Source organism: Ruditapes philippinarum, unplaced genomic scaffold (genome assembly GCF_026571515.1).
Source record: "Ruditapes philippinarum isolate M1 unplaced genomic scaffold, ASM2657151v2 ctg63_1_1_1_1, whole genome shotgun sequence".
NCBI lineage: Eukaryota > Metazoa > Mollusca > Bivalvia > Venerida > Veneridae > Ruditapes > Ruditapes philippinarum.
This window is the reverse complement of record NW_026866221.1, coordinates 755,899-778,192: the sequence shown is the minus strand read 5'-3', so window position 1 is coordinate 778,192 and position 22,294 is coordinate 755,899. Positions and strand designations below refer to the sequence as shown.

The 22,294-nt window shown below is 31.1% G+C and overlaps 1 protein-coding gene across 2 annotated transcripts in view; it reads right to left on the bottom strand.

Annotated features, from left to right (window-relative positions):
* Positions 1-15,218: 15,218 nt before the first annotated feature.
* LOC132731801 (uncharacterized) overlaps positions 15,219-22,294 on the bottom strand; it is a 33,641-nt gene continuing 26,565 nt past the window's right edge. The window contains exons 4-7 of one of the 2 annotated variants that reach the window (XM_060718064.1): positions 21,761-22,111; positions 19,748-19,846; positions 18,768-18,919; positions 15,219-16,800 (exon numbers count right to left, since the gene is read on the bottom strand). In XM_060718064.1, the coding sequence (XP_060574047.1) occupies positions 16,687-16,800; positions 18,768-18,919; positions 19,748-19,846; positions 21,761-22,111 (716 nt within the window). In that variant the 3' untranslated portion in view covers positions 15,219-16,686. The remainder of the gene's footprint in view (positions 16,801-18,767; positions 18,920-19,747; positions 19,847-21,760; positions 22,112-22,294) is intronic. The other variant, XM_060718065.1, reaches the window with a different exon arrangement.

Sequence of the window (22,294 nt, the reverse complement as noted above, 5' to 3'; positions counted from 1 at the left end):
AAGAGCTTGGTTAAAAATGAAATATTTACATTTATTCAAATGTGATCCAGCCATCGGCACGGTGCTGGCGCCATCGGCACTGTGAAAGAGCTCTCGCAAATGTGATGGAGCCAATACAAGCATATAATTAGTGTCAATATTGTGGAATATGGCAATGAATATTCAAATTTGCATGAGTTGATAAAGACTTATATTTATAAAATGTCTAAGTGTGGCGTTTAGCACGAAGTACATTTCACCAAAGCAATGCAACACTATTTTAAAATTAGTGTCAAAACTGTAGACTTCATAAAATAGTGATATAACACAAACACGTGTATACTCTACAAGAACATCGAGGTACTGGCTAGACATGTTATTGAGCATGCGCAATGTACATATAATATAAAAAACCATCAACATTAAATCAAGAATGAATCTCCGGCACACGACACCGGCGAAAACCAATAAAAGAATGTATACAGAAGGACCAAGTTTCAAAAAGCTATGGTGCCTGATTTGGTAGGCTTTTGTGCGTCGCGTTGACGCTAGCGACAACAAGACAAAGCGCCAAACAGCGCGTTGTCGGAATTTCCTCTTGTCGTCCTGTCGCTAACGATGTACGCCAAACGGCGGGTTGTCGTTCGGCGTGTTGTCACATTGTCGCTCGGTTCAAATCGAAATTGGCTTATAAGCCAAGCGACAGGGCGACATCGCGATAACGAGCCATTTGTCGTGCTTCGCTGGAGACAGAACGGCAACGCAACAACGCGTCGTTTGGCGCTTTGTCGTGTTGTCGCTAGCGACAAGACGAAAAGGCGATAGCGATATAGGTTCCACAATATCGAAACTAATTATATGCGTGTATTGGCTCCATCACATTTGCGAGAGCTCTTTCACAGAACCTTGTCGATGACTCGATCACATTTGAACAAATGTAAATATTTTATTTTTAACCAAGCTCTTTGAAATATTTTTTGTGTTGAGCCAAAGGGTAGGTTGGGATCATGTTTCATGCACAATAAATTGGGCAGACATTTACTTTACGGTAAAGAAATCACTAAAAATGTATCTCAACATAACAGAAAACACACAAGTTAATATTTGGTAAAAGTTCTAGCAACGTCATTTTAAGGGTATTTTGTATCGAAATTACATGCAAACTGATAAGGAAAATGTTCTACGTGGCATAGCATTCTTCGAATTTTGAAAAACAATCATATTTTTAAAAAAACCGGATATTTTTAGAAAATGTGTTAACCTGTTTCTGCTTTGTTTTGGTCGATGGCTCTACAACGGAAGTGTCGAGGGCTCTCATTTAAACCGATCACAAAAATGTGAAAGAGCCACTGTTTAGTAGGCGTGATAATTAGTATTAAATTATGACGTCATCAGTTATCAATGAACGCACTCGACGAAAGTTTAGATGATGTCTTTTAACTGTACATACATTTGTCTTTAATTGTTATCGTATAAACGTAGTTAGCAAGCACAAAAATAGAGACACAATCTCGGATGCAGGGATTGGTTGTAGCAATTCATCTATTTGAATGACTGAGCTAAGCAACAGGCAACGATTAGAACGGGGGGGGGGGGGGGGTAATATGTCTGTTTCAACATACTCATTTTGTTAGAGGTTTGTAGCAAAGGCATTTTTTATTATATTTTTTTCTCTCTTTATTTTCTTTATTTTTATATTTATATAAAGAAACTTTAATATCTTTTAAACTTTAAAAAACAACTTTAATATCATGTTTTCAATTTTAAGCTGGATTCGTTTAACATCTTTAAAAAGTTCAAGCAAAATATTGTAGCTTTAATTATGTTATAATATTATAATAATTATCATAATGGCAAAGGTCCTTCTAATCCATTACTAAAACAAATTTTAAGTATGAAACAATGAAAACAAAAACTATATACTTAACACATACGAAGGCTAACACTGTTACAGTAATTATTTTTATAGATAGCATTGGAAAACAAATTTCAATTTGCAACAAACTAATTCGGTTTAAAGGAACTTTACATTTACTTTCTATTTTGTAAAGTATTTCAATGCTGCCTATAGTTTGTATTACTGTAATTTGATAATTAAGTTTTATAGACCATACTAAACGTCTTATCTGACAAAACATTTAACATTTTCTTTATATCTGAGAAACAATCTGGAGTGACCAGTTCATTGAACAAAAAACACATACTGGGCTGTATCTAAAATGTTAACTTCTAACTTATAACATTAGTTTTTGTTTTTTAAAAACTACGACCATGATGATGAAGTGGTTGTTTTTGTTAAAATCGTCCGATATGTATTTAGTAACATTTTGCTATCTATTGTAGATAATGGAATACCTAACTTGTCTGGTTTTTGTATCTACAGTAAAATGATTGATGGATAATGGCCTGTATAGCCTGTATAGAAATCTCGTAATAACTATTGGCACTTAATGCCCTGAAGCTCATACACAAATAATTAAGAAGCCATATTTCTGTACCTTTTTTCTATTGTCTATAACGCTAAGAAATATAATATATTATATATTTTTGTATTAAAGTCAAGACAATTAGTAGCTTATCTACAAATTAAACAATTCCAAATGCATGTAAAACTTCAAATTCTTTTTAACAAGTATAAACAAAGACAAGGAAAATAACGTATACAATTAAACATCCGACTCTATAGTTTCACAAATAAAAAATTACATTCATAAATGAGGGATGAACCCATCATTTTTGCCCATGGTAGCACCGGTTCCCGTTTCCAAATACTGGTACTACGTATTGCAAAGTTCAGATGGGAACCAACGGAGAAAAATAGGCCGGAACTTCCTTGTGGCGCCGTTACATGTCGCAACTTCGCTGTTTAGTAACTTTGGGACATAAAGTAATGCCGACCCAAGTATGATAAAATGCTCTATAAAGTGGATTGGTCTACAATGGCACGTCACATTTTCAAGAAATATTTCAAATATTGATAAAAAAAAGACAATAGAAACGTACCATTTGGATATTTTAGCAAAATATTTTTTGAACAAAAACGTTTATCTATTTCAACATTGTGGCGCTGTAATATGTCACAACGTCGCTCCGCTGAATATCGCAACCACCGCTTAAATGTCACAATGGTAACGTTTAATGTCGCACGATTTTCACTTGCAGCTAAATGTTGCAACACTACCATTTAATATCGCAAGATGTATAATTATGATAAAATTAAGTTAGCTAGTGATATTAAATTGCAATAAACATTATGTAATGTTAGTATATATTAAGTAACTTTGGGACATAAAGGAATGATCTGATTCATCTGCTGACTGAAAGATGAAAATGCTATTTAAAGTCGATTGGTCTAACGGACATATTTTCAAGAAATTTTTCGAATATTTATATAACAATAGAAACTTTTCATTTCGTATTCTAACAAAATATTTGTTGAACAAAAAATGTTTATCATTTAGAAATGTTGAAGAAGAATTAACTTTATCTTTAAAAGGAAAGGTTAGCAGAAAAAAATGTGATCCCAAAGCCTTCATCATATGAATAAAAAACACATACCTGAAAATATACAAATAGTACTTTTAATGATGAAACATGTATATATAATAATGAAAGTAAATGAGGTAATGATCCCAAACTGGGTTACATATACAATGAAAGTATGTGATATGAGAATGGTATATGAAAATAAATGAAATGAAATAATGATCCCTAGACTGGTGGGTTTCATTTACATATAATTTTTATGGAATAAATATATATGTATGTTTAATATACGTTTAAGACATGTTAACCAGGAATGTGACTTAACTAAAAACTAAGAGTAATACAATTCAAGTAATGAAAATTTAAGAAAACGTAATGTATTGATAACAACTGCATGAGACAGACCGACTAAAGCAAGCAAGCTGGGCCGGTCTGACTCGTACAATTTTGCAACATAATTCCGGCCGACTTTGGAATGTCTATTCCATACGGTGGGTTTAAAACAGCACACCGACAACAGAAAAGTTTCTCGATAAGGACTAAACGCACAACGAAGAGTTTCCGGAAATTTAAAACAGAAAAAGGTAAGTATACATTTACGAGATAGATTCCTAACTTATGTTAATAACATTATAAGATATATACCGGTAAGTACTTATTAATTATAAAGAAAGAAATATATTTAAAGCCAACATATGGCACATATAAACTGTATGAGGCAGACCAACTAAAGCAAACAAACTCGGCCGACCTGTCTCATAGAATTTTACAACCTCGAAATTCGAAAAGAAAAAATGATAAGAAAACAAAAAATAATCTATAACTTTAAATGAAGCTTCTTAATATGAATATTAAAATAACAAGTTTTATGCATGGATATTCTTCTACAGTGTAAAAAAGTAGTCTACATAAACAACATCGTAATCTATAATATATATTTTTATTGCTTGGATCTATTTCTGTAGTAAATATATTCGAAAAGACATTTTTAAAGTTAATTTGTGGAAATAATGTTTTACATTTGATTTTATAATCAGTATATAATAGGAATTACAAAATACTTATGACGGGAACCCATTAAACTAAAAAAAATCAGGTATTTTCTCAGAAATTAATCTGAATGCATTTAAACTGAATGGATTTAAACACATTTTATAATATGGAGAACAAAATTTACTATTTGCTGAATGTTTTTGTTGAAAGCCAATCCAATATTTAACAAAATAAAACCAAGGGTATGAATGATTAGAAATAATATCTAGTAAATGTTTTAAAAGAAGAGAAAACCATCTTAATAATATATTAGGAATATTCAAACCACCATTTTTAAAAGGTAAGTATAATGTTTTTTTTCTCGAAACTGGCTCAAAAGATGAATTCCAAATAGATTTTTGCTTTTTGAAACATAGTCATATAATATTGAGGCATAATGTCTGCTATTAATAAATGAATTTTGAAAATGCTTAAGAATTAAAGGCTGTGTTTTTACCTTTAAATGAATAACAATTTGTTTTTATATAACTAAGTGTTCTTGTAAATTTTAGAAAACGTTCATGCCAAATTTTGTCTATATCAAAATTATTACCAAAATAATAACCTAATAATTTACAATTCTTAACCAAGGATGATCAGATTTATTTTCCACTTATATAAATATAAACCATTAGATTTTCTGTAATTAATTTTTGGCCCAGATACTTTTTAAAAATAAATGTTTTCATTGACAAATTGTCAGTTAAAATTGTTGTATTATCATCGGCATAAAGAGACATTTTGACCTGGAACTTATCACCTGGAGCTAAAATACCTTTTATAATAGTAATATCTTGTGTCATTTTTGCGAATGGTTTAACAAGAAGTGATAAAGAACACCCTCAACGTACAGATGTGTCCGTAAAATGGTTCAGATATATCATGATTAACGATTACACTATACTTAATAAATCCAATTAATAAAATTATCATTAAAACCGAAAGCATTTAATGTAGAAAAAAGGTAAGATACTCTATCAAAGGCTTTTTCTTGGTAACAGGCTTTCAATTGTTTTTGTTCGACATAATCAAATATATTTCTAAATATATATTATCAAAAAATTGATCTTACTTTGATAGAACATGTTTGACTGATATCAATTTTAGGTAAATAATAATAATAATAATAATAATAATAATAATCTTTATTTATACATGTAGAAGGTAACATACAAAGTTCACAGTAAGAAGTATACTTATTTTCAGTATGGCCTTCTTATTTAACAATAACAAAGAAAAAAATGTATATCTATACAAATATTTAAAATCGGTTGGTATATATATAAAAAAGAATATTGATATTATTTATATTCTTGATTGTAAAAGTTGGATATTTTTTATTCATTCATCCGACTGACGCTCATATTAATTATAGTAATTACAGATAAACTCTTAAAGGCTTTTAAAAAAAAAACAGAAAAAAATGATTGATATCAACATTTACAACAATTAAAATATAAAGTGATCAATTTTCATCATGTATCTAACTGTAAACTTAGAAAATAAATTTTACAGTTGTTTATGAAAGATTGTAAAGTCGAACATTGTTTGATAGTATGAAGAAGAAGAAAAAGAAGAAGAAGAATTTTATTTCAAAACCCACATGTATGTAAATTAGGTATTTTATTCCAAACGTCAATACTGAAATAAGAAATGAATCCTTTAAATAATGTGTATGATGTATACTTTTCAGAACAAGATCTTTATAAGCGATTGAGCCTAATTTATGTAATAAAAATTTCACTCATATATAACGGTGCCAGATTGTTTAAAGATTTATACCCCATAAGTGATGTTTGGTATTTCACTCTGAAATTGAATTTCATCCATTTAAGTTTATTAAAAAGATCTAATGTTGGTGAACGTATCGGTCTATTAAGTATAATTTTGCAGCTCTTTTTTATTTATTTATGTACGAGTATGTGTCCTTTTCCCATACCGTACAACAATAATCAAGCACAGGAAGGGTGTAATATATCTTTTTTACCCAAGAACTTTTTAACTGTAACATTTTCAAGAGTTGTATCATTTACTTTCAGTAGGAGAGGATTGCATTTCTTCACCTTTTTTGAAGAACCAATTATCATGCATTTTGTTTTAATTGGGTGCAAAGACATATTATTAAGGATACACCAATTATTTATATAATTTAAATCTTTTTGTAAATTATCTTGTATTTCCAGTAAACAGTCACCGGATTGGTAAAGTGTAGAGTCATCCGCATACAAGTCTATTAAGATCATTACGGAGTATAGATATATCATTTATATATAAATCAAAAATAGTATGGGCCCAAGAATGGATCCTTAGGGAACTCCTGATTTTACCAGTAAAATGTCAGATTTTAAATTACCTACCTGAATTGTCTGTTTTCTGTTAATAAATAGGAACGAAAAAAAGTTACAGCTTTTTCAGAAAAAAATGATATAATTTCAATTTGTGTATCAAATTTTCATGATCAACAAGATCAAACACTTTTCTTAAATCAAGGAAAATAGCACCTATCATTTTACCATTATCAATATCTTTGATCCAGGCATCAATTTATGTAAGTAATGCTGTATTACAAGAATGTTTTTTTCGAAACCCTGATTCCCTGTCATGTATAATTTTTTGTATTTTGAAAAAATGTCTGAAGATGTGACGCACTATGTCGTTCAAATATTTTTGAGATGGTGGGTAGAATTGAAATTGGGCGATAATTTTCAGAAAACTCTCTACTTCCTAATTTAAACACAGGCAAGACACGAGCTTCCGTAAGTTAATCAGGAAAAATACCCAAATGAATTAATTTATTTATAATAGATTAATAGTATCCCCAGAACTTTTAAAATTGCGGGGCCATCAAGGCCTGTAGATTTATTTGTGTTTAATTTTGAAACATTTTGCTTCACTTCCATGATCGTTATATAAGGAATATCAAATACGCGAGAGCCAAGCAATGTATCCATTTTTTCCTTTAAAGTTGAAAAATTGTTTTCAGAAAAAGTGGTTTCGGTTATGATATTTGTAATATTGATACAGTGTTTATTTAATTTATTGATAATACAACTATAAAACTATATTTAAAATAGGTAAATGTTTTACTCAAATTATGAACAAAATTCGACTTATTTAAATTTCACTCATATATAACGGTGCCAGATTGTTTAAAGATATATACACCATAATTGATGTGTGGTATTTCACTCTGAGATTGAATTTCATCCATTTAAGTTTATTAAAAAGATTTAATGTTGGTGAACGTATCGGTCTATTAATTATAATTTTGCAGCTCCTTTTTTTATTGATGTATGAGTATGTGTCCTTTTCCCATACCGTACAACAATTATCAAGCACAGGAAGGGTGATTTATATTTTTTTTACCCAATAACTTTTTGACTGTAACATTTTCAAGAGTTGTATCATTTACTTTCAGTAGGAGAGGATTGCATTTCTTCACCTTTTTTGAAGAACCAATTATCATGCATTTTGTTTTAATTGGGTGCAAATATATATTATTAAGGATACACTAATTATTTATATAATTTAAATCTTTTTGTAAATTATCGTGTATTTCCAGTAAACAGTCACCGGATTGGTAAAGTGTAGAGTCATCCGCATACAAGTCTATTAAGATCATTACGGAGTATAGATATATCATTTATATATAAATCAAAAATAGTATGGGCCCAAGAATGGATCCTTAGGGAACTCCTGATTTTACCATTAAAATGTCAGATTTTAAATTACTAATAAATAGGAACGAAAAAAAGTTACAGCTTTTTCAGAAAAAAAAAATGATATAATTTCAATTTGTGTATCAAATTTTCATGATCAACAAGATCAAACGCTTTTCTTAAATCAAGGAAAATAGCACCTATCATTTTACCATTATCAATATCTTTGATGCAGGCATCAATTTATGTAAGTAATGCTGTATTACAAGAATGTTTTTTTCGAAACCCTGATTCTCTGTCATGTATAATTGTTGTATTTTGAAAAAATGTCTGAAGATATGACGCACTATGTCGTTCAAATATTTTTGAGATGGTGGGTAGAATTGAAATTGGGCGATAATTTTCAGAAAAGTCTCTCTTTCCTGGCAAGACACGAGCTTCCGTAAGTTTATCAGGAAAAATACCCAAATGAATTAATTTATTTATAATAGATTAATAGTATCCCCAGAACTTTTAAAATTGCGGGGCCAAAACCATCAAGGCCTGTAGATTTATTTGTGTTTAGTTTTGAAACATTTTGCTTTACTTCCATGATCGTTATATAAGGAATATCAAATACGCGAGAGCCAAGCAATGTATCCATTTTTTCCTTTAAAGTTGAAAAATTGTTTTCAGAAAAGTGGTTTCGGTTATGACATTTGAAATATTGATACAATGTTTATTTATATATCTAAGTAATCTTTAGATTCTTTTTGAAGATTAGAAATAGTAAGTTATAGAAGATTAGAAATAGTAAGTTATAGATTATAAGAAGGTTATAGATTATAAGAAGATTAGAAATAGTAAGTTTTAGATTATAAGAAGATTAGAAATAGTAAGTTATAGATTATAGATTATAAGAAGATTAGAAGTAGTAAGTTATAGATTATAAGAAGCTGACTCTGGCTGTCGGTACAAACCAGAATATCTCTCTCGAGGGTAATTGTTTATGGCGGTAATGAGACTATGCATTCATGAAAGACGTGCGGGAATGACGTCATTTATAACAAGGGGCTTGCTTCACACGGGGGTAGCGGTTTGAGATGGTTTTTCTAGTACCGATGTTAAAAGTAGAAAATCATGTTTGGTATGTTGTAATACAGTGTATCTGTTTGATCTCCAGCATGCATAATTAACTCCCCTGGATCCTTTATGTTTTCAGGGGCAATTAATAATCTTATATATTTACAATACAATGATCAAACACACAGAAACAATTTACCTGTAGTCATGTTTATATTCACAAGCATCAAAGGTGCTATATTGTTATGACTTTTGCCATGAGATTGGTTCAGTCAAAGGGTAAGAAAACATTAGATGGAAACCAAGTAAAACTACAATTGTACATTCTTTCATCGGTAGAATAAATGTAAATTTTACCTTTATTCTATCTGTACAGATGACAGCGAATTTTTTATCGTAAAGAATTTTATCAATATTTTTACCATCGTCATCATTTTCAGTATTATAAATATTACTCTTGTTCGTTGGTTAATTTTGTTGATATAACATAGTTTTATATCAATTAATTACCAAAATATGATATCCAATACTATAATTTTTATAATTAAGTGTTGTCATAATGGCCTTGTTATTGGGCTGAAGCCTGTCATATTAGCCTGAGGCCAAAGGCCGAATGACAGTCTAACGCCCAATATGAAGGCCATTATGAAAACACTTAATTTTTGACAATTTTACTAATTAACTACACATAATCTAAAAAAAGTTAAGTACTTAGTGAACAAAAAATAACTAATGTGAAATTCCGTTGCCGTGAGCTATTGCAAATGAGATTCTTGTTTTAAAAATGTTTGCAGCAATTCAAAATGGCGATTTTTTTCAATGAAAAAGAATCAGATTCATAATGGCCGAGCTTGAGAGCCAATCAAAATTCTCCAATCTCATTAAAGCCGAGTTTCCTCACTGAGGCCGTATTTTTTCATCATGGCCTTGTTTTATGTTCATACTGTTGTGATGAACTACATTTGAAGTGAAAACGTACCTAATATTGAAAAGTTAATTAATAATTATAGTTAAAAATTACAACGCTTTTTACTAAAACCTGGCTAAGAAACGTACTAAAACTCGATTTCAATTATAAGTATATTTCATTATTATCTTTTGCAGATATTTTCCATTTCAAGTGCACATAAAGATTTCAACTTTTATGTCTTGTCCTAGCCACTTTAAATTAGACACGACTTACGCAATATTCGTTCATCATTCATTTCTATAGAGTTAACTTGATTAATGAAATATGAAAATGAAATATTTATTTATTTTATTTATCTATCTTTTAGATACTTTTGAGATACAAGGTCTTAATATTTTTCACGACTAAACAAAACACTCTTAAGTTGTTAAAATTTATTTCAGCACGCTTGCACTTTTCCACTATCAAACAGATCTGATCTAAAGGGCGGCATTTTGTAGATCTTGAAAGTGCATTATCAATTAAGAGGTTAATGCGGCCCGCAAAACTAATAATGGCCCTACGACGGCAGTATTCCCTTCAGAGCCGGTTATGTATTGTGTATTAATTAAACATGTTAAATATATACTATGCTTAGTTCTAAGATACATGACCCCTATTTTTCTCATCATTTTATATCAGTTTTATCATAAAAAAAAATCTGCCGTGCGAAAATATGAGACAAATTATTTTAAAAAATGACATGAGACAAATGTGCCTTCTTGTTCTCTTAAAAACTTGATAGGAGCACATTTGTCACACAAATATGTTTTAGTTAGACATTTGAGGTCCCATTTGTCTCACGTGGGACAAATGCGACCGCATCGGTCTTACGTAACAGAAATGTGCTCCGAGACAAGTGTGCTACAAAGGTGTATATTTTCATGCAAGATCGATAGTGCTGTAATATGCTTTTGTACAAAAACTCTGCTAGGAGAAACGAAAGGCATGGACATATTCTTATCCCTTACTATAACAACAATAGAAATTCAATGCTGGTACGTTGTTTTGTTTGCTGCAGATAATGATAGAAAAATAATGCACAATTATGGTATTGCAAAATGCCTATACAAGTTGTTGTATTATTGTAAAGGTTTTGCTTAACGCCTAAAACACAAATAAGAACTGATGTCTCATTAATACTATCTCGATCTATCGTTGTATTCATTTATTTTATTTTTATATTCATTTATTTTTCCGTCTGGAAATAATTCTTCGCAATTATAGTACTGTAACACTGAATGTCGATTTTTTTCTTAAACACCATCAATTTACAGTTTATTATTTTCCCAGAGTACCTTTTCCCCCTAACAAATTGATGTACCTTCAAATAGCCTAATAACTTAGTCATCATTTCGATATTTCGTTTCGGTAGAATTTTGACAGAAGTAAACGATGAAAGAAGAAAAATATATTCCCAAACTTTACTTTGACAGTTGTAATTTATCTTCTTTATTCTGTACACTTTATAATTTGTTACACAACTTTCAGTATTTGCAGAGTAAATACAAATATGATGTTTTTATAAATGAAGCCTGTTATATAAATTTGATGTTATCCTAACCTATCTTTATGTCTTAATAATGTCTATATACACGTGTTAATACACTATATGAGATAAATTTAGATATCAGCATATCTCCATATGATATTTGTTCCAATGGGACGGATTGTGTAACACATGGTATTTGTTTTGAAATTATGTTTTGTAATGTATTGTACATATTCCATACTCTTTGAATATTCAATTTTGTAAATATGTTTTGCTCTTCAATATTGGAGGAATACAAAGTATCTATCTATACATAAATCATAATACGACTACATATTTGTTTATTCTTGCTCAAGTTAGACTGTGCTCATTTTTTATAGTCAATTTGAGCTGAATTGACATATGCACGTATTTAATGTTATAATGGTGACTGACCAACGGTTGATATTGGACAATGTTTAGGATAAAATAAATTTCTACCTAAAATATGAAAAGGTTGTTCGACTCATTTTATAAATTGAACGTAACAAGTAAGTTTCCAATGAATATTTACAGAAATTTCATTGAACTATAAAATTAAAAGGAATTATAGAAAAATGATAATTTATTAACCTGTTCACACACTATATAACCTTGGATGCGAATAATGTCACTTTAAGTTTTAAATCATTAATTTAAGTATGTCATTTTAAATACTTAATATAAGAACTTCTTTAAACATTTAGAGCTACATTAGTCCAACTAATAAGACTTGTCAAAGAGACATCGAGATAATATTTGACGGGCGATGTCTTTACCAAACTGCATTTTCCTACACGGACGCTGGCCAATTAGAAGTTGTTGGGAGCGAAAACTATGAAAGTGAGGACAAACGGCCAACATTATGTTATAAATATCAGTTTTATATAAATTCTTAAATGTTCATTCCTCAGAGGTCATCAGACCACAGTGTTGAGGATGGTTGGTGGCTGCATCCATTTTTTGGGTATCAAATTGAAATGAATCTCATTTACAGCTTAAACGAAAAATTATCATCGAGGTGGTCAAGTCGGTAAAAGGAAAAATCGAAAAATATCATTTACACATACGTTACATTTAACACTATGAACAGTGGTTCATTCGGTTTATAAATCTTTAAACTGCATAAATTGAATAGCGATTTCAAACAGTAGTAGAATTAAACATTTAAAACAGCAACAAAATTGGGAAATGTTAAACTGGTCCTCTACAAGGAGTATTGATTTTAGGATGGTACATGTATATTTGGCCAAAAATGTTTAAGCTGGTTATCTTAAACTCATTTTGTTGCATTCACAGTCTATGGCATTGTACACTCAGTTTTTTAGATATTACATTCCAAATTAGGTAAGATCATGCAGCTAATGTCGCGTAAAGGTCGCGCGGAATCTATGGCAACGACGCCAAACAAGAGGTCGCACAAACTAAATAAAATTTTCTTAGCCCTTCAGGATCTCCAAATATCAGATTTTATTAATCTTGAAAAGAGATTTTCTCAGTTTATTTGTTAATATGTTTTAAAGAATTGTCAATCAAAAGTAAGTGTATCAATTTTGTATATCAGAAATAGTACAGATATATTTATTTTATGCATGCACAATGTATATGTTGCACGTACTAAGTCGCATTGTTGAACAAATAGATATGCTTTGAGTAAACATGTGCCTTTATGATTTATTATACTTATGTTTGTTTTGCACAACAGTATGTATGTGGGTCGCGGGTCAGTCTATAGGTTATATATAAGCTGGGAATTTTCTAATTGATAGGGTTCTTTGAGTTTATTGGAGTTGAAGAGATGTTGTTGAGTTGTCTTATTGTAGTTTAAGTGTTCAATTTGTTTTAAGACATATAAAAATGATGCATAATTTTAGTTTAATTGATTTTATTATCATGCTTTCACTTGGATTTCTTATTCATTATACAAGCATAGAGACCAAAATGGGTTGAGGCAGATTTATGTAAAAAACCGAAGTAATTTCGTAACAATATCACCAAGCTCTTTTATATGACCGAGTGAACCTTGTACCGGAATTATGGTGCTCCTTTAACTTCGGACACCTCGTCGAGTATTCCTAATTTGAGCTTATCTGGAAACTAACGGAAATAGCGGATATGTTGCAGTTGTTCGCAGGTGCAATCGACCAATCAGAAGTTCTTACTTTTCCTCCATATGAACAATTAAACAAATCTTCAACACCTGCAAAAAGACCTCTCCGGTTTTGTCCGTGTAGAGTACGAGAATAAATATGGAGCATATAACTAATGTTTTGAAGGTCACACCCGCAATAGCACAGACGGTTAGGTCATTGCCTGATGTGGGATAGGTCAGTGGTTTGATACCTACTGTTACCATTGTCTTAGACTTACTCTTTTTATTTTTTTTGCAGTAAATTATAATGGAAATGACCGAGTGTTTGCATAATTGTCTGCACGGATGTGAAGCAACTTAGAAGCACTGTTTTGTCTCGATTTGTATTGTGTTATACTGCATTAAAATGACATATACTGATTTTAATCCGAATGAATTTTGAATATTAAGTCTTAAACATTTATTTTTTCAAAAGTTAGAGACTACATGTATATGATAGAATTGTAAAGAGAAACCTCACTGTCGGTGCATCCAATATGGAGGAAGGTAAACAACTAAAAGGTACGTGTCATTTTATTTTCTATGTATTTAGACAAATCCGTTTTATATTGTAAAAGAAGAATATTTGCATATAACGTAAAAATAAATCCACTATAAGATCAATAAGTTCACAATGTATGTAACATACGTTATAAATGATTTTTTTACAAAAAACGTTTGTAAATAAATGTACATGACATTTGAACTGAGAGAAGTTAAATTTTTTTTAGTCAATCTCTGTACAAGAGACATTTATATAGAAGTGAATACTCTTGTTTATTACAGTAAATGTATAAAATCATCTGTGCAATTTAAACATTTATTCTGTCAATTTGTTTTGCCGAAATTTGTCTACTTTCTGTTTCGTCTCGACAACGGTGCAGACACTAAGCAACGGCGCGGACTTTCCGTGCACCATCACCGTGTTACGGTGTTCCGTTTGGACAATCGTGACTTTTATTTAGTCTGTACCCGCGATGCACGATGGTACGATGGTGAAAACGCGATGGTACGATGGTGAGAGCGCAAAGGTACGATGATGAAAACGCGATGGTACGATGGTGAAATCGCGATGGCGCGATAGTACGATGGTGAAAACGCGATGAAACATCGCGTTTTCACCTTCGTTTCATCGCGATTTCACCATTGTACCATCGCGTTTTCACCATCGTACCATCGCGCCATCGTGTTTTCATCATCGTGCCATCGCGTTTTCACCATCGTACCATTGCGTTTTCACCATCGTACCATCGCGTTTTCACCATCGTACCATCGCGTTTTCATCATTGTGCCATCGCGCTTTCACCATCGTACCATCGCGCTTTCACCATCGTACCATCGCGTTTTCACCATCGTACCATCGCGTTTTCACCATCGTACCATCGCGTTTCATCGCTGTCCGGAACATTTAGCCAAACCTTTTTCATTCATTGCTAGGTAAACTGCTCACAAACAGTATCACAAACATAACCACGTGTTTTTGTGCAAACCAGGTCAACCAGTGACTATGTATTATCTCAAGTAAAGCGATTGGATAACAAGTAAGCCAATTTACATAAAACTGTAAACACCGGAAAGGTCCATACTTGCCTCGTTTAGATATTGCTCCTAGGGTCAATACTTGCCCCGTCTAAATCTGGTCCCTTGGGTCAATAATTACCTCGTCTAAATCTGGCTCCTAGGATCAATACTTGCCCCGTCTAAATCTGGCTCCAAGGGTCAATAATTGCCTCGTGTAAAACTGGCTCCTTGGGTCAATACTTGCCTCGTCTAGATCTTGCTCCTAGTGTCAATACTTGCCCCCGTCTAAATCTGGCTCCTAGGGTTAATAATTGCCCCGTCTAAATCTGGCTCCTTGGGTCAATAATTGCCTCGTCTAAATCTGGCTCCTTGGGTCAATAAATTCCCCGTCCAAAATTGTCCCTAGGGTCAATACTTGCCTCGTTTCAATCTGGCCCCTTTGGCCGACCGGAAGTCTTATTTTGTAAAACAACAATGAATCAAGAGCTTTGATAATTGGCATGTGACATTGCCTTTTGTACCTTTGCAAAGCTTATATTAATCGTGTTCTTTGGGTAATTATTGACTTCGCCCCGTTAGGTCACACTTGGTTAATATATAACCTTATATAAGGAAAAACATAAAAGTCATACTGTATGAAACTACTATGTTACATCTACAAAACGGATTTAAAGCATATTTGTCATGTAAAGCATTACATGGTGAACCTGTACAAATTGATATGAAATATGACCTTGGTGTCTGCAATTATATATCCAATGTGTCATATCAAATGTTACTTTAATACGTGTAATATACATTATTTCCATAAAGACACAAGGTCAGAATCAAACGCTATAATTACAAATGGTTCAAATACATGTCTTTAAAAAGCATAAACACACACACACACACACACACACACACGCACGCACGCACGCACGCACGCACGCACACACACACACACACACACACACACACACACACACACACACATGTAAACAGTAGTATTATCTTAAACTGATTCCGTCAATCTTATAGTATGTCTCTAATTTGTACATTACACAGGAATCCAGTAAAGCTTTACGTTTTTCTAGTCAATTTGTTTTTCTTTATTTTGAATTGTTAATATTTGCTGCTAAATAAAGCATTGTACAAGAATAATCTATCTTTTGAAAAGAAAATATGTGACAGGTTAAATGCTAACTTAGACTTACACGGGAAGTTGTTTTCCTTTGTTTTTTACATCCTTTAACTGTTTACCCCCGGAAAATCATGAGTTCAAAATTGTCTAAATTACAGCAATCGTTTATGGCATACATATCCATATAGGAAAATCTTTATTCAATCCAAGAAGGTCAGGAGGGAAAAAAAGCATTTAATGATGTACGACGTTGTGAAGAGATCTTGATTTTGTCATATTTCTGCTTATTTGATCACTTTCTTTGTATTCTTTGTCATAGTTCAGTGTCACAGTGTCTTCTTCTACATCCTGAAAAAAGTGTTATCATAATCTTTATTAACGCAAATAAATGAATCTGAACCGCACATAACATTTGCCGACGCAGTTTTATAACCAGATGAGTAAATTATGATGTAACATTCAAGTCTATTATTAAGTAAGACAATAAAGAAGAAGTCTGCAACATGATTCGTATCATGTAACAGAATATATTTATAACCAATATTCAATCAGTTAAGCTATTTTTAGTCAGTAGTAAATGAAAGGTGAACTGATGCTTTAAATTTATTTTAGCTATTAATGCATCTATCGACATTTATTCATTTTAAGTTGGTACATTTTCATAAAGTCTTGATCTTGCTTAGAAAAAAAAACAAAAACAGTATGACCCACTCCGGTAAGTCCCAGGAATATTTTAACCTAAATTCAAACAGTTGGGTAAATACCATTGGAAAATTTGTTCAAGATATGTCAAGGTTACTAAAATTGTAGAAAATTTCACAACAGTTTATTCAACAATTTTCATTAAGTTTTTACAAGATAAAAACAAAACTTACACTAAACATTATAACATATATGTACAGTACAATGCATTAATATGGCTACTGTTCATGTGTCAATAGGGGCATTTAAAGGTGTCTCTTCTAAGTACGCTTCTTGGGGTGCAAAATGATAAATGCATCCAACCATCACAACCATGTTATCTACCATTTTATAATATTACGAAATATGGAATCTTGTCTAGATCTGACAGCAGGTATCATTTACAAAAGATCTATTCTAATAGTCAGCACTTGAAAAGACTATATTACAAATTAAGATTTTATTATTAAGGACCCCTATGTAAGGTCTGATGAATATTTAGTGGTAGATCATATAAATAATTATTTTAAATACACTTGAGACTTGAGGTAAATGGTAAAACTCTGTAACCAATATTAAATAAAAAAAGTTTAACTTGTTTCTAAAAAAAATTGTCATTATTTCAAACATGTGACTATTTTGATATTGTTAAGGTTGGACAATTTACATTGTTTCACTTAAAACAAACAGTTTCTTGTTGTTTTTCTGATAACATCTGACATTCAATCAAGTGTGGTATTTTTGCAGGAGTTGAAGTTAATACAACGTGTGACTTTATGCAATTTACTCTTACATGACATCAGCGCTGCAGAATTTAAAAATTTAAATTTACAAAATGTAGTCTATCTCATATTTACACTTATCTTCAATATATTAACTGTAATTATTATTGAACAGTGTATTAAATTGTTATTTTGATATAGGTAGCACAAATAAATGTTAACAAATATCTTACTCAATAATGTTCAAAATCTTACTTCAGTCCATAGTCTAGACATTGTTCATACATTAAATATTTTGAATTGTTAAATATAATAACATGTTATCGAAATACATGTTTGTAGTTACAGTGTTATCAATATTTACCTAGATTGTTGGCATACGTTTGTATTATGTTTGTTGAATTTTCGTAAATGTGTATATATGTTTGAAATTTATGTATTCTTTTTCTGCTCTTCATTCAATAGAGGAATAAAATATATATATGGGGAGACAACATTTACATTGATAAATACTAATAGTACGAGGTATACAGTGTGGAAACAAACAAACCTAATATGAAATAAAGATGAAAATCACCGCAACAAATATTGTACTGTTCATCTATAATTTTATATACATGTATAAAAAAACCAAAACATAAATATGAAAAAAAAACTACGCTGGTTACGCACACAAAAGTGATGATTATAATTTTAAACTTTCAAAGTAAATTGCTTCTAATGAAAGAAAGATAATAAACACTAAGTTTAATAAATCTTGATTTGGAAATGAGGATTCCTGAGTTTTGAATTTCAAGACAAACATTTTATTCTAAATTGATTTTAATCCATCTAACTTTAGTTGTAACATAAACATTTTATGAAATGATCAGATCTGACTGACATGTTAACTGTCTTATATTGACTATATACCTGCTTAATGATAGTTATTTTGTTGTCAGTTGAACAAGGCCCACATTTTCTCAGAAAAAGGAAAGTAACTGGTACAACTAAAGCCAGAAGTAAGAGCATACCACCTGCAATCACTGTACAATTTGGGGCACCAAAGTGATTGCTTCTTTCATCTGTAAAACAAATCAAATGTAAACTTAATATGTAAACGTAAAGTAAGCGGTCTACGGTAGTAGAAAAAAAGCAATATATCCAGAACAAATTTATGAAAGTACACTTTTTACAGTTGAAGAGTAAATAAGGACAATGTTATCCAATGAAAAATGATAGAACAAGTTCTTTTCTGTTGGGTACTCAATTTTTGTTTATCGATACTGAAATAATGAAATGTTGTAAAAATAAAGCTGGGTAAATCTATCACACAAATTCAGCAGGTTATTGGTTAAAAAGAATTGATCAATACGAAAGAATCTTTAGAAGTATTTTTGTTTCAGAATTTGTGAAAGTTACTTTGATAAATTCGGAATTAATTGCTTGGTTTCTTGTAAACAAGGCATAATATAAAAACACACTTGTTGCCAGTACAGACCGGAATACCTGGTTCGAGGGTAACTGTACATTGGTAACGAGACTTTGCCGAGTTTCCACAAAACAGTTACCACAAAGCCCGACAATCCGTCTGTAACGACAGTCATTGATTCTTTTTCTTGCATATTATAGTCCGGAAAAAAGCAAAAATACGAAAACTAATGTTTTTATTTAGCACTTTAACTGTATGAATTTGCAACTTCATTCAGTACGACTAAGCATAAAATGCATTGAATTGTCGTCATTGTAAAGTACGCTACTTGTATAATAGGATATTTTCCAGGACGGGTTAAAATACTAGAAAATCCAGTCTAATATGCAAGGAATAATCCATACATGCTAGTCACAAATGTACATTACATTTAGACCTAGTATATGAATATTATTTTCGTCAACTGTACGACTTTACGTACATGCAGTTATGAGGATAGTTAACGGTACCACAATTGCGGTCGTGAGTAAAATAGCAGCAACTACAACTGTAATGTAAGGTGTGGAACGATATAACTTTCCTGGAAAAAAAGACAAAGACATACAAGTAGTCTTCAATACTCGGGACTTTTTACCATGCAGTCATTAATTATCTTCATTGAAGTTTAAACAAACGTAAGCATGTTTGTGCAGTTAAAATATCTTGTGAACTGAAACATGACACGGCAGTCAACATTTTTCATTCTGTCTTAATGGAAACTGTTGCAAACAGCAAGTACAGCAAGTACATCAAGTACATCGATTAGACTTATTTTTTCTAAATGTACATTTAACTAAAGATTTGAAAACAAATTAATTTCCGTTAAGGGATTGTTATGCCTGTGATTACATAACTGCTCAGATTTTCTACAATATAGTTATAATATGTATATTTCATTTCGATTCATTTGTTTCTGTTATCATTATTTAAAGAACATGCACAGTTAATAAAATTATAATCAAACAGCTAGTTTTAATTCTTTCTATCTATTTATAAGAATATATAGACTTTACACAATAATAAAAGTGAAAGCAAATTATTTCATTGTGAATGAGATCAGTATAAGCACCATGTAGCAGATTTACAAGACATTTTTATCATGGAATCGTATGTTTAAGCTTAAACAGAATGCTATACACCGGATGGTTAAGTAAACTTCATTGGAATAGAAATAAGGTATTGTACACAATAATTATAGTGGCATCATTCAGTTAAAAAGAATTTATTCTTTAGATTTATCAAAAAAGAAGCTGTCACAAAAAAACAATTTTTACGTATTTTCGTGTAACTGTACCACTAATTATGTTAAGTTCATTGTTTTAAATTTTCCGTTTTAAGGAAATAAAGTTCTTCAATTAGAATGTCGTAGATTATGTTTATCCCTGTGTATTCCTGTTTCACAAATTATCTGAATGGAAAGCCCCAGTACAGCCCCGTAGCGCTAAATTTATTGTTTTCTTCTTCTTCATATTCGTCGTCGGCGCTTTGTGAATTACCAAGAGAGAAACTATTGGCGTTCTTCTCATTCGGCGCTTCTTTAATAGTTATACTACTCCAGCAGAAAAAGCCCGAAATACCGAAGTTGCTTTGGTATTAAAATTAACCTTAAACCTTAAAATTAGGGTATGTTATTTGTATTTTACGATGGTATATCTTCATGTGTAACCTTCTGGATATTATTATCATTATCATTATTATATGAAATTGAAATCTGTTTTGATCGGCGCGGCGACTCCACATATTTGATGTGATTTATGCTGGTCTACATTTAAATAGTGGTTGAAATAATGTTTAGAATCTTACCACATTGTTAATACGATAAGCTAATTCAACGGGATAATATTAAAGAACAAGTTTGTGTCGATTCAATACATGCAGATTAAATGAACTGAAAAAATGAAACGATATTATTGGACAAAATACAATATTTATGTATAAAATATCTTGAAATCTTAAACATAAAAATGTGTGATTAATAAGTTTGTATTATCACAATCATCTCTGCTCAATCATCAACGCTACACTGCGATGTATATTTTACCTTAATCATGTGCCGATGGAGAAAAAAGAACTTGGATGATTGTTCAGCTATATTTCTTCTTATTTGGAAATTCACAGAGCGCCGATGTAAAACAACAAATGGCCGAAAGAAAATACATCGGTAGTTTTTCTTCGCCGGAAAAAATATTCACAAAGCGCCGACTAAGAAGAAAGTAATAGATTTATACAATATTAAACTTTTTTTTATAAATGTGGCCATACGATTGAGCAATTGTTAAGGAACTGAAACAGAAGAGATCAGGATACAAAGGAAATGTATATGACAGCGAGGTACATTTTAGCAATCGACTTGGCCTTTTTTCTAAAATGTTAAAAGGGCTTTTAAAATGTATTATGCTTTCATAGCTAAAGTTACGTTCAACCTATCGTTATAACGTCATTAATTTTAACTCACCCTCAAATTCGTCAGTTTTCTGAGTTGCAAGTCCACATTGTTGAATCACCGACTCCTTATCGTCAATTGCATTTACACAAACAACATATTCCGTTGCTGGTTTTAAACCAGTTATTGTGAAGTTAGATATTCCCGGAGTTACAAAAACCTCATTATATGAAGTGTTGTCTTTTATTGAATAACGTATTTTATATCCATACAGGTTATCACAGTTCAGAAGTGGACACCAGTCTACGTTAAGTGTTGATGAGTTTATAACTTCAATGAGCACTTCTTCAAACCTAACAGCTGCATAAGCTTGTGTTGACACCATTTCTATTTCTGTCTGTGTCGTCTCAATCGGTGTTGATTCTTTTAAATATCAAAATTATAATAATATCACTTTTAAATATTGAAATAATAAAAATAAAGTTCTTATTAAAATTTGTTAAATATGTTTTGGGTGCTTTGAATGTATTTTAGTTTTACTAAATGACAGTAGTGCAATAAATTTAAGTCTTGCATAAAAGAAAAATAACATGCATCATGTATTAA